Raw genomic sequence first — 16,477 nt, forward strand, 5'->3', positions numbered from 1 at the left:
TCTCCAAATGCAAAACTGACATTAACAAAATGCAGCTGAAATGCAATAACAGCTGAAAAAAATCCTTGGGAGTGTGTTTTACTTTATATTTACCGTTCAATAATGCAATCGCTGCTGTCTGTCCCATAGAAGAACATGACAGCCAGCGTATGTTTTGGAACTATTGGGGCTTACATGAACCACGTGACAGCCATAGCGGCGTCATCAAAGAGTGTCGCAACTCTTTCTCTCTATGGCTCTGTGCTGCGTTCCAGTCCACTTTTAGACACGCACTTGCGAACTTCCCTAAGCACTTCCCCTTGGGGGAATCCCTGCCGCCATTTTGAAGTGCGTTCCACTTCGTGAAGTGGACGAGGGAAGTTTATATGGACAGACCCTCGTTCCCTCGATTTTGACCGAGGGAGCGAGTCTGCTTCAAATGTACACTTCAGGCACCTATATGTCCCACAATGCAGTACGATTGTGACGTCACCACATATCTCATCTAATCACCAGAGGTGGGAGTAAGTCACATGAACAAGTCACAAGTCTCAAGTCTTAACCTTCAAGTCTCAAGCAAGTCCAAGTCAATTTTGTGAAAAGCAAGTCAAGTCAAGTCATTAATTGAGTGATAATTGAACATTATTGAAGACACCTGATGATAACAAGCAGAATCACTGAAGGAGAAAATATCAAATTGTAAGTTACCATTATGGCGATTTGTGTTTGCTTTAGTTGGACTCTTGACCCATATATGTTTATTTTAAATTTTGTCTGACTGTTGTATCTGAGTTATAACTGCCAGATGAACAAAGCAAAAAAGTGATCTGATGGTGTTGGTTATATTATGACAATCATCATTTGAACTTGATCACTGAACTCATTAAGATCCTTATTTCTGACTTAGATTTACATTGTTGTTTACAGCATAACTGTGATTCTGCATAAATATCCAGATAGATATAATACAAAGGATTTCTTAAAAGTTGTTTTGAAAAAAAAAAAAGATGAAAAAATCTTTCTTTTAGGCACACACAGACGTCAAGATTCAGTCTATGCATCTCAACAATGGTGACGAGCAGAATATTCAATTAGGAAAAGTAAATTACATAGACAATTCAGATCATAATTTATTCATACCGCAATGCATGATGGGAGCCATTAATGAGTTGTGATTGGTGGCAGCCACTGCAACATGCTTTATTATTGTCACCATTGTTGAGATTCACAGGCAGATTAGAGATTATTGATATCTGTGTTTTTAAATAAATTCATTTGAAAGTGTTTTGGTCAGAACAATATTTAATAAATATTTTGAATTATATGAAAAATACTGATAATCATATGCCGTAGAATGGCAGAGCTGCTGTAATTATCAAGATAAGATACCTCAATAAATTTCGTTTTTAAGGTTCACAACATGATTATGTCAAAACATAACCAACACTATCAGATCACACTTTTCTTTGTTCATTTGACTGTTATAAATCAATAACAGCAGACAAACAAAATTTAAGGTAAACATAAAATGGTCAAGAGCCCAACTAAAGCAAACACAAATCGCCATAATGGTAACTTACAATTTGTGATTTTCTCCTTCAGTGATTCTGCTTGTTATCATCAGGTGTCTTCAATAATGCTCAATCATCACTCAATTAATGACTTGACTTGACTTGCTTTTCACAAAATTGACTTGGACTTGCTTGAGACTTGAAGGTTAAGACTTGAGACTTGTGACTTGTTCATGTGACTTACTCCCACCTCTGCTAATCACCACCACAACAGACAACTCTATGATATATTAATTATATATATTTTTTGTTTAAAACAACCCAAACACACATAAACATTTGGATGCTGCATTAAACAAATTCTTAAAGGAAAAAAAAATGTAAATAATAAATCAACTCCACAGCTGATTCCAAGTGATCAAGGGCTTAGGACGTTCCAGTTCAGCCCATTGCAGTTTCCGCCAGTAGTGGGCACTCGCAATGACGTACATCCGAGTGAACGAGACGGAGGGAAGTTTGCGAGTGAAGGGCATGACAGTTTTGGACTGGAACGCAGCACTGGTCTATAGGCTAGCGATCCACTCTCTCTCAGCAGGGACGTCCGTTATGAGCGCGCACTCGACACGTGACTTCACACAAACCTCAGTTTACATTCTGCCAGGTTGTTGCGCGGGCTTTGCAACAATTTAAATTTTGTGAGGTGTAAGCAAAGTTTATATACATATGAAGATTATATTAATTTAAAATAAAATAAAAATAAATTTATATCATTTGTATTGCCTGTATGGGAACCAGTTCTGAATTTTTGTGTATATATATATATATATATATATATATATATATATATATATATATATATATATATATATATAATTTTTTTTTTGAATTTTTGTGTGTGTATATATATATATATATATATATATATATATATATATATATATATATCTCTTTTTTTTTTTTTTTTTTTTGAGAAAATGCTAATAAAAAATTACTCTGGTCTCTCACTAAGAACTAATTTTAAATCCTTCCATCCACGTATTTTTTTTATTTATTTATTTATTTATTTATTTATTTATTTATTTATTTATTTATTTATTTATTTATTTATTTATTTAATTTAACTTTTAAACATCCAGTGTTTGCATAGCTTAAAAATGAGAATGCAGATTCATGATTTTCATCTGCAGAACAAGATGGGGGAAAAAATATAAAACATTATCATATGATATTGTAATATGCCTAAAACATAAATACAATATGCATATACAAACTTCAAAAAATCTGTCTTCTTCATTTACAGTAGCACTACTGCTTTTGCGTAAACAGTAAAGTACTGTAAATTCCACATACGGTAAGTTACTGTAAATTTCATAAAAAAATACCCATAATGCAGTGCATCTTACAGTAGTTTACCGTAAATAATATACGTGGTATTTTACTGGGCTTTTTTGCGGTAAGTAACTGTAAAATTACGGCAAAGTCTAACAGTGATGCTGGTCGCCATGTTGCCCCTCCATCATGAAACTACATTCGCCAAAGAGGGACATACCTGTAAATTCAAGCTTCGCCTTTTGCGTTTTTCACTCAGTGACACCGTGACGAATGCGAGGGGGAGATTACTCCCGAGCTCACGAGCTGCGACTGCAGATTTGAAAGATAGTGTGGTGTGTGTGTGTGTGTGTGTGTGTGTGTGTGTGTAATGTGTGCCCTTGTTTATAATACATTGTGGGGACCAAATGTCCCCATAAGAATAGTAAAACCTGAGATCACCTACATTGTGGGGACCAGCCAGCGGTCCCCACTTTTCAAAAGGCTTATAAATCACACAGGATGAGTTGTTTTGAGAAAGTAAAAATGCAGAATGTTTCCTGTGATGGGTAGGTTTAGGGGTAGGGTTAGTGTAAGGGGACAGAATATACAGTTTGTACGGTATAAAAACCATTACGTCTATGGAGAGTCCCCACAAAGATAGTGAACCAGACATGTGTGTGTATGTGTGTGTGTGTGTGTGTGTGCGCGCGCGTGCGTTCACTCACATTTGAAAGAGAGAATTAAAACGTCAACGCAACAGGCAAATCAACAAGACCAAAGTCAATATTGGAGTAACTTTTCCCAGATGGAAAGAGCTCATGAGGAGCAACGATTTTAAAACGGACGCCGAAGTTGCCTGCTTTCTTCTCGACAGGTAATTCAGCCTATTTGTGTAAATTCTAAGTTTTATAGTTGCTTGTCTAACCATAGCATGGTTGTGCATAATTCCAGAACGACCTCTAGTATAACTTCATCCTCGCGTCAATGGTGAAAAAGTATTGTTTACCTTGTAACATAAATCTGTGCTGCGACGGATCACAGGTGATGAATAGTTTTAAAGTTGCAATTTAAGCTATATAAAAAAAAGGACACTGGAAATTGTAGTTATTTTTAATTGCTTTTACTTTGTACACATTGTAACATTAGCCTAATCTGATTATGCTGGGATAGCCGATTCCAAGGGTGACGTTTACCTCCTGACATCTTTCCTGTAGTTTTATTCATTTTAGACGTAGTATTGTTTATTATTGTCATGGACTAAGTCGATAACTGGAAGCCATGTTAGTCTTGGAATAATACGGCCACCGTTGGAGTTAAAACGCCCTCGGAATTGAAAGGAACAGAAACTAATATTCATTGGGTAGTCATATACAATTTCACCGCTAGATGAGAAAAAAAAAAAAATTCACACAGTGTAGTTTTAATAAATATTGTTCTGATCAAAACACTTTCAAAAGAATTTATTTAGAAACACAGACATCAATAATCAGCCTGTGAATCTCAACAATGGTAACAATAATAAAGCATGTTGCAGTGGCTGCCACCAATCACAACTCATTAATGGCTCCCATCATGCATTGCGGTATGAATAAATTATGATCTGAATTGTCTATGTAATTTACTTTTCCTAATAAAATATTTTGCTCGTCACCATTGTTGAGATGCATAGACTGAATCTTTATGTCTGTGTGTGCCTAAAAGAAAGTTTTTTTTTTAAAACAACTTTTAAGTAATTCTTTGTATTATATCTAAACTTCTGGATATTTATGCAGAATCACAGTTATGCTTTAACCAACAACATAAATCTACGTCAGAAATAAAGATCTCAATGAGTTCAGTGATCAAGTTCAAATGATGATTGTCATAATATAACCAACACCATCAGATCACTTTTCTTTGTTCAACTCAGATACAACAGCCAAACAAAATCTAAAGATAAAAATATAAGGGTCAAGAGCCCAACTAAAGCAAACATTGATCACCATAACGGTGGCTTACAATTTGTGATTTTCTCCTTCAGTGATTCTGCTTGTTAACATCTGGTGTCTTCAATAATGCTCAATCATCACTCAATTAATCACTTAATTATCTCATTAACTTCAACGCTCTTGAGTGTGGACTCATATACACTCCCAGGAGTGTTAATTTAACACTGGAGTTTTTGCTGTGTAGCCTACAAAGAGCCGTAGTTAACTGACAAGCTGAGTCATATCGCATTAATTATCGCAGGCGATACGTCCGCGATATTAATGCGATATGGCTCAGCTTGTCAGTTAACTACGGCTCTTTGTAGTAAATGCCGCTCCATCTGAAAGCAGGTGAAGGCGATTTACTACTAATCAAGGAACCGGCTTTATTGAGGATATGCGCATAACAATGTGATGCGATATATCGCCCAGCCCTATTTTTAACATCTCTTTTTAGAGGTTGTGTTGTTTTTAACTCAATAACTGAACAATGTCCAGTACAATGAGTCTGTCAAGTCATTGAGCTTGAAACATTGGCTTGTACTTTGTGTGCACATGCATTCTGTACTCGACTATTGATTAAACGGTTAATATTTTTGCATCTGGCCCTTTCGCTTTATTTTTTTAAATGACACAATTTGTGTGTTAAAATGACTTACACATTTATTGTGTTAAATTTGACACAACATGTGTTGTCCCTGAGCACACTCACTACATGTGTTAAAACTGACACAACATGTGTAATTTTTAACACATCTCTTTTTAGAGTGTAACTTGCCAAAGTGGTCCTGTCTGAATTGCATTTTGTCATGATCAATTTTAACTCCAGCAATTTTACATATTGTTACAATAATAATAATAATAATAATAATAATAATGATGATAATAATAATAAAGATCAAGAAACATCAATACATAATGAAATTGAACTAAAATATTTAATCTATGACGTAGCCAGAGACAAGACAGAACGCACTCACCCAGAGTGATGTTAACACTGTTGCTCCAAGGTGACCTGATAGTGTTGTATTGGTATGAGTATTGACAGCTGTAGTTGCCCTGATGTGTGATGTTTACATTAACAATGTTGAAAGTCACATTAGATGCATGTTTCTGGGAGGATATAGATGTTCCGTTTTTGAAGAGCTGGAATTCAGCATCAACACCGCACCTTGGTTTAGGTGTTGTGCATACGAACTGGATATTTTCTCCATGAGAAACAACTGAATGTGTGGAGGTCAGGGAAAGTGTGGGCATCTGCAGCTCACCTGCAAAAGAAACAAGACAATCTGATATAAAGAATGAAATTAATCAACTGTAATGGTTTAAAGTAATTTCCTCCGAAATAATGTGTTTCTAAAGATTTAGCTCACCTGAACAAACAACACCAGCATCTTCATCATGAAAACAGTTATGTGTTCCTAGTCCATGGTGTGAACATTGTGTGAGGCTTATCTCACTTTCAAAGCATTTGACATCATCCAGCCAGATTGGCCCACTGCCTTGACCAAAGGTGGCCATAATAGGTGCACTGATGGCTGATCCACACTGTAACTGTCTGCACACCACATCAGCATCTTTCATGTCCCAGGCATCATCGCATACTGTTCCCCACTGGCCATTATGATGGATCTCCACTCTCCCACAGCATGAATCAAACCCATTAACCAACCTTGTGTCTGATAGATGGCATTAAAAAAATAAAAGTACAATGTGATTAAAATTTTATTTTTTGGTCTATCAGTGTATTTGTTTGTGTTTGACATTTTAGGAGTCAACTGCTCAAACTGTTATTGTTCATATTTTATATAACTAGAAGTGACTTTTAAATGAGTTTAAATTAGGGCTGGGCGATATATCGCATCACATTGTTATGCGCATCTCGTCAGTAAAGCCGGTTCCTTGATTAGTAGTAAATCGCCATCACCTGCTTTCAGATGGAGCGGCATTTACTACACAGCAAAACTCCAGTGTTAAATTAACACTCCTGGGAGTGTATATGAGTCCACACTCAAGAGTGTAAAGTGTTAAATTAACACTCAAGACTGTTAAAGTTAATGAGATAATTAAGTGATTAATTGAGTGATGATTGAGCGTTTCTGAAGACACCTGATGTTAATAAGTAGAATCACTGAAGGAGAAAATCACAAATTGTAAGCCACCGTTATGGCGATCAATGTTTGCTTTAGTTTGACTCTTGACTCTTATACATTCCCTTTAAATTTTGTTTGTCTGCTGTTATTGATTTATAACAGTCAAATGAACAAAGAAAAATGTGATCTGATAATGTTGGTTATGTTTTGACATAATCATGCTGTGGTCTGAAAAATGAAACTTATTGAGATAGTTTGGTTTAACTTGTTAGCAGCAGCTTTGTGATTTTACAACATATGATTTTCAGTATTTTTCTTATAATCCAAAATATTTAATAAATATTGTTCTGATCAAAAAACTTTCAAATTAATTTATTTAGAAACACATACATCAATAATCAGCCTGTGAATCTCAACAATGGTGACAATAATAAAGCATGTTGCAGTGGCTGCCACCAATCACAACTCATTAATGGCTCCCATCATGCATTGCGGTATGAATAAATTATGATCTGAATTGTCTATGTAATTTACTTTTCCTAATTGAATATTTTGCTCGTCACCATTGTTGAGATGCATAGACTGAATCTTGACGTCTGTGTGTGCCTAAAAGAAAGATTTAAAGAAAAAAAAAACTTTTAAGTAATTCTTTGTAATATATCTAAACTTCTGGATATTTATGCAGAATCACAGTTATGCTGTAACCAACAACATAAATCTACGTCAGAAATAAAGATCTCAATGAGTTCAGTGATCAAGTTCAAATGATGATTGTCATAATATAACCAAAACCATCAGATCACTTTTCTTTGTTCAACTCAGATACAACAGCCAAACAAAATCTAAAGACAAAAATATAAGGGTCAAGAGCCCAACTAAAGCAAACATTGATCACCATAACGGTGGCTTACAATTTGTGATTTTCTCCTTCAGTGATTCTGCTTGTTATCATCAGGTGTCTTCAATAATGCTCAATCATCACTCAATTAATCACTTAATGATCTCATTAACTTCAACGCTCTTGAGTGTGGACTCATATACACTCCCAGGAGTGTTAATTTAACACTGGAGTTTTTGCTGTGTAGCCTACAAAGAGCCGTAGTTAACTGACAAGCTGAGTCATATCGCATTAATTATCGCAGGCAATACGTCCGCGATATTAATGCGATATGGCTCACCTTGTCAGTTAACTACGGCTCTTTGTAGTAAATGCCGCTCCATCTGAAAGCAGGTGAAGGCGATTTACTACTAATCAAGGAACGTCTCGGTTACGGATGTAACCCTCGTTCCCTGAGTGGGAACGGAGACGTTACGTCGGATGACGACGATTGGGGTTTCGCCTAGAAGCCTATCACCTTCGAGTATATAAAAACGAGCCAATGGCAATGAAATGCCATGGGTCTGCGGAATTTGCATAGCGTAACTCCGCCCGCCGCAGGGGGTATATAAGGAAGTACGCTGCACAAATGCAGATATGTCTTCGCTGAGGAGCCGAGACTGGCCTCAGGCGTTTTTCAGCGGTACAGCGGAAGTGGCAGGAAGACGTAACGTCTCCGTTCCCACTCAGGGAACGAGGGTTACATCCGTAACCGAGACGTTCCCTTTCGTGGTCACTCCGAGTTACGTCGGATGACGACGATTGGGGTTCCAGTCTAATCACGCCACCTCGGCTGTCTTCCAGTGCCCTGCGTAAGTCTGAGCTCCCTGTTGTGAGACTAGCACGAACGAAGGAGTCCTACTTAACACAGGGATACCAAGGTACACTGGGAAGCATATCTCCAGAGAGAAATATGCAATCATGCCCAGCCATTGATGGGGGGGACTTAGAATACACATATGACCCAGAGGGATGCATATGGAGAATCACTGGGGTGACCAGCCGCGGGTGGAATTTTAAACCCCAGGGGTGGCAAGGTGGCTTGCCAAGGGAAAGACACACGCTCACAAGGAGACTTACAGTGGAATACACATGTGGGGGTCGCCCAGAGGGGGGACCATGCACATGGTGGCACCTAGTCAAGCACAAAAGCTGAGTATGGAATTTTGGCATAACTCAGGCGTTGACATCAGCAGTGCTGGAGGAAACTCAGAGCTTATCAGACTCACCTGAGAGAAATATCGCACGTATCCCGTCCGTGGAGAGGAATGGCGAGCAAGCGAAGACACCTGAGCAGAATCTAGCACCGGCTGGTTGAAGCGAGTACATGAGAAGAAACTGGCTCTACTCGGAGATTATAGAATCTCGCGAATGTGTTGGGTGTCGCCCAGCCTGCAGCTCTACAAATGTCTGTTAGCGAGGCGCCGTGCGCTAGCAAGGGGGCACGGACGACCTTGCTGCTGGTATGCCAAAGCAATGGTATCCACTATCCAGTGAGACAACCTTGCTTTGAGAGAGCCTTTCCCTTCAGCTTCCCACCATGACAGACAAAGAGCTGGTCTGAGGTCCTGAAACACCGCGTTCTGTCTACGTAAGCACGGAGGGCGCGTACTGGACAGAGCAGTGCCAAGGCTGGGTCTGCCTCCTCCAAGGGCAGCGCTTGCAGGTTCACTACCTGGTCTCGAAAGATTGTGGTAGGAACCTTGGGCACATATCCAAGCCGGGGTCTCAGGATCACGTGAGAGTCAGCCGGCCCGAATTCCAGGCACGCTTCGTCAACCGAAAATGCCTACAGGTCCCCTACCCTCTTGATGGAGGCCAATGCAACCAGGAGCGCTGTCTTCATTGACAGGAACTTAAGCTCCACTGATTGCAAAGGCTCAAATGGAGCACTCTGCAGGGCAGTTAGAACCACTGAGAGGTCCCAAGAGGGAACGAGGGGAGGACGAGGAGGATTTAGTCTCCTCGCTCCCCTCAGGAACCTGACGATCAGGTCGTGCTTTCCCAGAGACTTACCATCAACTGCTTCGTGACGTGCGGCAATGGCGGCAACATACACTTTCAGGGTGGAGGGAGACAGCCTTCGCTCCAACCCTTCTTGCAGGAAGGAAAGCACGACACTGATCGGGCATTTCGTGGGTTCTTGATGTTTAGAAGAACACCAGTTGACGAAGAGGTTCCACTTCAACGCATAGGCATGTCTCGTGGACGATGCTCTAGCGGAAGTGATGGTAGCCACCACCGCAGGTGGTAGGGTACTCAAACCTGCCTCGTCCCGTCCAGGAGCCACACGTGGAGGTTCCAAAGATCGGGACGAGGGTGCCATAAGGTGCCCCGTCCCTGAGAAAGGAGGTCCTTCCTCAGAGGAATTGGCCAGGGAGGTGCTGTCGCGAAGAGTACTAGTTCGGAGAACCAGGTCCGGTTGGGCCAATACGGGGCAACCAAAATGACCTGCTCCTCGTCCTCCCTGATCTTGCGCAAGGTCTGCGCAAGAAGGCTCACTGGGGGAAACGCATACTTGCGTAGGCCCCGCGGCCAGCTGTGCGCCAGTGCATCCGTGCCGAGCGTGCCCTCGGTCAGGGAATAAAACAGGTCGCAATGGGACGAGTCGTGGGAGGCAAACAGGTCTACCTGTGCGTCGCCGAACTGATCCCAAATCAGCTGAACCGTCCGGGGATGGAGTCGCCATTCTCCAGCGAGAGGCCGAACTCGAGACAGCTCGTCGGCCGCCTGGTTCAGGTGTCCCGGGATATAAATGGCTCGAAGCGACCTCAGATGCTTCTGACTCCATATGAGGAGGTGGCGAGCGAGTTGCGACATACGGCGGGAGCGTAGACCACCTGATGGTTGATGTACGCTACTGTTGCGGTATTGTCTGATCGGACTAGTACGTGCTGACCCCTGAGCAGCGCATGGAAGCGGTGCAGGGCGAGACGTACAGCCAGCAACTCGAGGCAATTGACATGCCAAAGGCGCTGGGGTCCTGTCCAGGAGCCCGCGGCAGCATGACCATTGCACATGGCGCCCCAGCCCGTGTTGCCGGGAAACTCGTTCTAAGGGCACTCCGGCCCGTAGAAAACTGAGGTTCGCCCACGGGGTGAAGGTCTGACGGCAGGCTGGAGTCACTGGGACTTGGAGCGTGCCGTGTTGCCATGCCCACCTCGGGACTCGATCGCGAAGCCAAAGCTGAAGCGGTCTCATATGAAGCAATCCCAGCGGCGTTACTGCGGCTGCGGATGCCATATGCCCCAGGAGCCTCTGAAAAAGTTTCAGTGGAACCGCACTCTTGCCCTCGAACTGACGAAGACAAGTCAGCAGTGACTGCGCGCGCTCGCTCGTAAGCTGCGCGCACATGGCGACCGAGTCGATCTCCATACCGAGAAAAGAGATCCTCTGCACGGGGCAGAGTTTGCTCTTCTCCCAGTTGACCCGAAGGCCCAGACGAGCTAGGTGCCGGAGCACTAGGTCCCTGTGTTCGCAAACCTGGTCTCGAGAGTGAGCTAGGATCAGCCAGTCGTCGAGATAGTTCAGGATGCGAACCCCGTGTTCCCGGAGGGGAACAAGGGCTGCCTCGACGACCTTCGTAAAGACGCGAGGAGACAGGGCTAGCCCGAAAGGGAGAACCGCGTACTGGTATGCCTGCCCCTCGAAAGCAAACCGTAGAAACGGTCTGTGTCGAGGTAAAATGGAGACATGGAAGTAGGCGTCCTTCAGGTCGATCGCTGCAAACCAATCCTGCGGCCGCACACACTGGAGGATGTGTTTGGCCGTTAGCATCTTGAACGGCAGCCTGTGAAGGGAGCGGTTCAAGACGCGCAGGTCGAGGATTGGCCGTAACCCACCGGACTTCTTGGGTACAATGAAGTAAGGGCTGTAGAAGCCGGACTTCATTTCGGCTGGAGGGATAATCTCGAACGCACCCTTCGCCAGTAGGGTGGCGACCTCCACTCTCATGACAGGGGCATTGCCACCGACCATAGTGAAGCGGACTCCCCTGAAGCGGGGAGGAGATCTCGCGAACTGAATCGCGTAGCCGAGCCTGATGGTTCTCGCGACCCAGCGGGACAGTCTGGGAAGCTCTAGCCAGGCCTCCAGAAAGTGCACCAGCGGGGTCATACGAACCACAGACGTACCGTCGGTGGGGCAGCGAGGCGGAATGACCGGCACCGGCGAGGGTAGCATAGCGGCCCTGTGCGGGGGCACGGTCATTAACCGCGTCCTGCCAGAGGAGGGCGCGCGTCCCACGGGGGGGTCTGGCGACAGAGGGGGATGAGAGGAGCGTGGCCCGTGGGCGGCGCGTGCTGTCATCCCGCACCTCTGGGACAGAGGAGGGCGGCAGTGGCGGGACCCGAGGGTGGCGCGCACTGCGGCCCTCGGACTCTGTCGGCTCAGGATTGGGGATTTTCGATTCTTTCTTTAACCACATTAGGGTGCTGCCCGTCATGGGACGAGCAGCGGGGAGTGGAGAACAAAAGATTCTCCCCCGGCCCTCCACCGAGGATTCTGTACCGGCGGCTGAGCAGCAGCAGCGCGTCGGGGCAGAATGTGCTTGATCGCCTCAGTCTGCTTCTGGGCAGTCGAGAACTTTTGGGCAAAATCCTCGACCGCACCGCCGAAAAGGCCGGCCTGGGATATGGGAGCGTCAAGCAGACGAGTCCGCTCGGGCTCACGCATATCAGCCAGGTTCAGCCAGAGATGTCTCTCCTGGACCACAGCTGTGGACATCACCAAACCCAGGGAGCGCGCGGTCACTTTCGTCGCCCGGAGAGCGAGGTCAGTGGCGGCGCGCAGCTCATCAAAGAGCCCTGGGTCTGTCCCACCCTCGTGCATGTCATGGAGCATCTTGGCCTGGTAGACCTGCAAGATGGCCATGGCATGCAGAGAAGCAGCTGCCTGTCCCGCCGCTCTGTAAGACTTCGCCACCATGGATGACGAAAATCTACAGGCTTTGGATGGGTGCTTTGGATCACCACGTGATGAAGCGCTTGCCGGACACAGCTGCATCGCGACAGAACGTTCAACCGAGGGAATCCCAGTGTACCCACAAGCATCAGCTCTATCGAGGGGAGGAAAGGCGGAGAAAGCCGACGAACGATCACGGGAAGACATGGGAGCCTTCCAGGACCGCGTGACTTCCTCATGCACTTCCGGGAAGAATGGTATTGGGGTTGGGCGGCGACGGGTGTCAGCGGCCGCTCCCAAAAACCAATCATCCAGCCGCGAGCGCACTGGATCGGGTGGCGGGGACCACTCAATACCAATGGCCGCGGCTGCCCGGGAAAGCATGGCGGTCAGCTCGGGATCAGACTCGGACAATGCTGGAGCGCCCGAGGGCGGCAACACAGCCGAATCCTCACTTCCCGAGGACTCGCGCCCACCTTGTGATGCAGCGATCGACATCGTATCTTCCTCTGGAGCGCCAAACGAGACGCGCTGGGGCTCCGAAGAGGGACCAGCGGCCTCAGTTTGAACACTCGCGGGTGCTGATGCTGGAGAGGGGTGTGTGGACCGTGGACGTATCGGCGGTATGTCCCACACAGTCACCCTCAGGTCACCCCGGCCACCAGCCGAAGTACTAGCCCTCTCGGGACCAGTAGATCGGGGTGTGGGTAGGGAGACTCTCGCTCTAGTGAGTTCATTGAGTCTCGACCGCAGCATAGAGATGGTCATGTTCCCGCAATGGGAACATGAGTCATCCACGAACGCTGCTTTAGCGTGATCAACGCCCAAACACGCTAAGCAGAGATCGTGCCCATCAGAGAAAAATATGTCGCGACCGCAACCAGAAGTGCACGGGCGAGGCATCTTTAAAAAGACGTGCCGCGTGCAATGCTCTTTTTGTGAGAGGAAAAACTCCGCGGATGTTGAAGCGAACAGGGAGAGACACACTATCTGTCAGATCACTGACTAGATCAGCAGGGTAGTGAACACTCGCTGAAATCGCCGTCACACCAACACCGGAGAGTTCGCTCGTCTCGAAGGTAAGAGAAGACTAACTCAGAATATTTGGCTTGCAGGAGTGGAGAAGTACTCGGCTCCGAAGCGAAAACATATCTGCATTTGTGCAGCGTACTTCCTTATATACCCCCTGCGGCGGGCGGAGTTACGCTATGCAAATTCCGCAGACCCATGGCATTTCATTGCCATTGGCTCGTTTTTATATACTCGAAGGTGATAGGCTTCTAGGCGAAACCCCAATCGTCGTCATCCGACGTAACTCGGAGTGACCACGAAAGGGAACCGGCTTTATTGAGGAGATGCGCATAACAATGTGATGCGATATATCGCCCAGCCCTATTTTTAACATCTCTTTTTAGAGGTTGTGCTGTTTTTAACTCATCATTTTATAAGAGTGTGCCGACACTCACCATCACTGTGAATGGTATGCAGTGTTTGCTATGTTCTCAAACAAACAGGCCAGTGTTATACAAGTTATTTATACACAATGTTTAGTCAGTTGCTACATTTTAATTAAATTCAAAGTGCAAACTCTGTTAACTGTTATCTCTTCATGAACTTTTGTCAAAAGCAGCATTATCAATTAGGGGTTGAAGCGTGAATAACTGAATAATGTCCAGTACAGGGAGTCTGTCCAGTCATTGAGCTTGAAACATTGGCTTGTACTTTGTTTGCACATGCATTCTGTACTCGACTATTGATTAAACGGTTAATATTTTTGCATCTGGCCCTTTCGCTTTATTTTTTAAAATGACACAATTTGTGTGCTAAAATGACTTACACATTTATTGTGTTAAATTTGACACAACATGTGTTGTCCCTGAGCACACTCACTACATGTGTTAAAACTGACACAACATGTGTAATTTTTAACACATCTCTTTTTAGAGTGTAACTTGCCAAAGTGGTCCTGTCTGAATTGCATTTTGTCATGATCAATTTTAACTCCAGCAATTTTACATATTGTTACAATAATAATAATAATAATAAAGATCAAGAAACATCAATACATAATGAAATTGAACTAAAATATTTAATCTATGACGTAGCCAGAGACAGAACGCACTCACCCAGAGTGATGTTAACACTGTTGCTCCAAGGTGACCTGATAGTGTTGTATTGGTATGAGTATTGACAGCTGTAGTTGCCCTGATGTGTGATGTTTACATTAACAATGTTGAAAGTCACATTAGATGCATGTTTCTGGGAGGATATAGATGTTCCGTTTTTGAAGAGCTGGAATTCAGCATCAACACCGCACCTTGGTTTAGGTGTTGTGCATACGAACTGGATATTTTCTCCATGAGAAACAACTGAATGTGTGGAGGTCAGGGAAAGTGTGGGCATCTGCAGCTCACCTGCAAAAGAAACAAGACAATCTGATATAAAGAATGAAATTAATCAACTGTAATGGTTTAAAGTAATTTCCTCCGAAATAATGTGTTTCTAAAGATTTAGCTCACCTGAACAAACAACACCAGCATCTTCATCATGAAAACAGTTATGTGTTCCTAGTCCATGGTGTGAACATTGTGTGAGGCTTATCTCACTTTCAAAGCATTTGACATCATCCAGCCAGATTGGCCCACTGCCTTGACCAAAGGTGGCCATAATAGGTGCACTGATGGCTGATCCACACTGTAACTGTCTGCACACCACATCAGCATCTTTCATGTCCCAGGCATCATCGCATACTGTTCCCCACTGGCCATTATGATGGATCTCCACTCTCCCACAGCATGAATCAAACCCATTAACCAACCTTGTGTCTGATAGATGGCATTAAAAAAATAAAAGTACAATGTGATTAAAATTTTATTTTTTGGTCTATCAGTGTATTTGTTTGTGTTTGACATTTTAGGAGTCAACTGCTCAAACTGTTATTGTTCATATTTTATATAACTAGAAGTGACTTTTAAATGAGTTTAAATTAGGAATGAGCGATATATCGCATCACATTGTTATGCGCATCTCGTCAGTACAGCCGGTTCCTTGATTAGTAGTAAATCGCCATCACCTGCTTTCAGACCCAGATAGCAACATTGTTTCGGCCCGGATCCGGCCCACATCTGGCACTTGTGGAATGCGGATCTGGCCCACATGCGGCGTGGAATGACGGCACTTGGGCGGACCGCTCCTGTTTGCCAGATCTGGGCCACAAGCAGGCCATAGCAATGCCACATGTCAGCCAAGAGCAAAGAAATAAACCAGAACTGGACCTTATCTTAGCCACAAAGTCTGTTTATATTAAATATGAAGTCATCTAAGCCTTAATAAGCCTGTTAACAAGCAGAATCACTGAAGGAAAGAAGAGAACAGAAAAAGAGACGAGCAGAAACACAAGATCTACAACTGACTTCAGCCACAGCCTTAGATGAAATCAACTGAAGAGAAAAGAGGACATTAAATCTGTGAAGATCTCAGCAGAGGAGGATTAAACAACTCCACAAACAGCATTACCAGCTTCACTTATTACTAACCAGACTGACTTTATTTCTGTCAGACGTCTGAAGTTTTTATTGAGAATTAACAGAGTTTTAACTCTAATGTGTTTCATTTAAAAAGTCACCATAACAGTGATTAGTGTTTCCATTAGTTGGGCTCTTAACTCTTATTATACCTATTATCTTTTTTGGCTGCTATGACAGTGTATTTATCAAGCACATTTGCAGCAGCAAAGAAAGCTAAAGTAAGATGAGATCAGGTGATGATGGTTACCTGGTGATGATTTTATAGTCATCATGAATTAGCCTGTTTCACTGATGTCTTTGGAATCTAACA

The 16,477-nt window shown here is 43.8% G+C and overlaps 1 protein-coding gene across 7 annotated transcripts in view; it reads right to left on the bottom strand.

Annotated features, from left to right (window-relative positions):
* Positions 1-16,477, bottom strand: part of LOC311277225 (scavenger receptor cysteine-rich domain-containing group B protein-like) — a 173,013-nt gene that overhangs the window by 130,167 nt on the left and 26,369 nt on the right. For all 7 annotated transcript variants that reach the window (XM_084387461.1, XM_084387460.1, XM_084387457.1 and 4 more), the window contains exons 2-5: positions 15,160-15,465; positions 14,767-15,054; positions 6,142-6,447; positions 5,749-6,036 (exon numbers count right to left, since the gene is read on the bottom strand). In XM_084387461.1, coding sequence (XP_084243587.1) covers positions 5,749-6,036; positions 6,142-6,447; positions 14,767-15,054; positions 15,160-15,465 — 1,188 coding nt within the window. The remainder of the gene's footprint in view (positions 1-5,748; positions 6,037-6,141; positions 6,448-14,766; positions 15,055-15,159; positions 15,466-16,477) is intronic.

Source organism: Rutilus rutilus (assembly GCF_951802725.1).
Source record: "Rutilus rutilus genome assembly, chromosome: 1".
Taxonomy (NCBI): Eukaryota; Metazoa; Chordata; class Actinopteri; order Cypriniformes; family Leuciscidae; genus Rutilus; species Rutilus rutilus.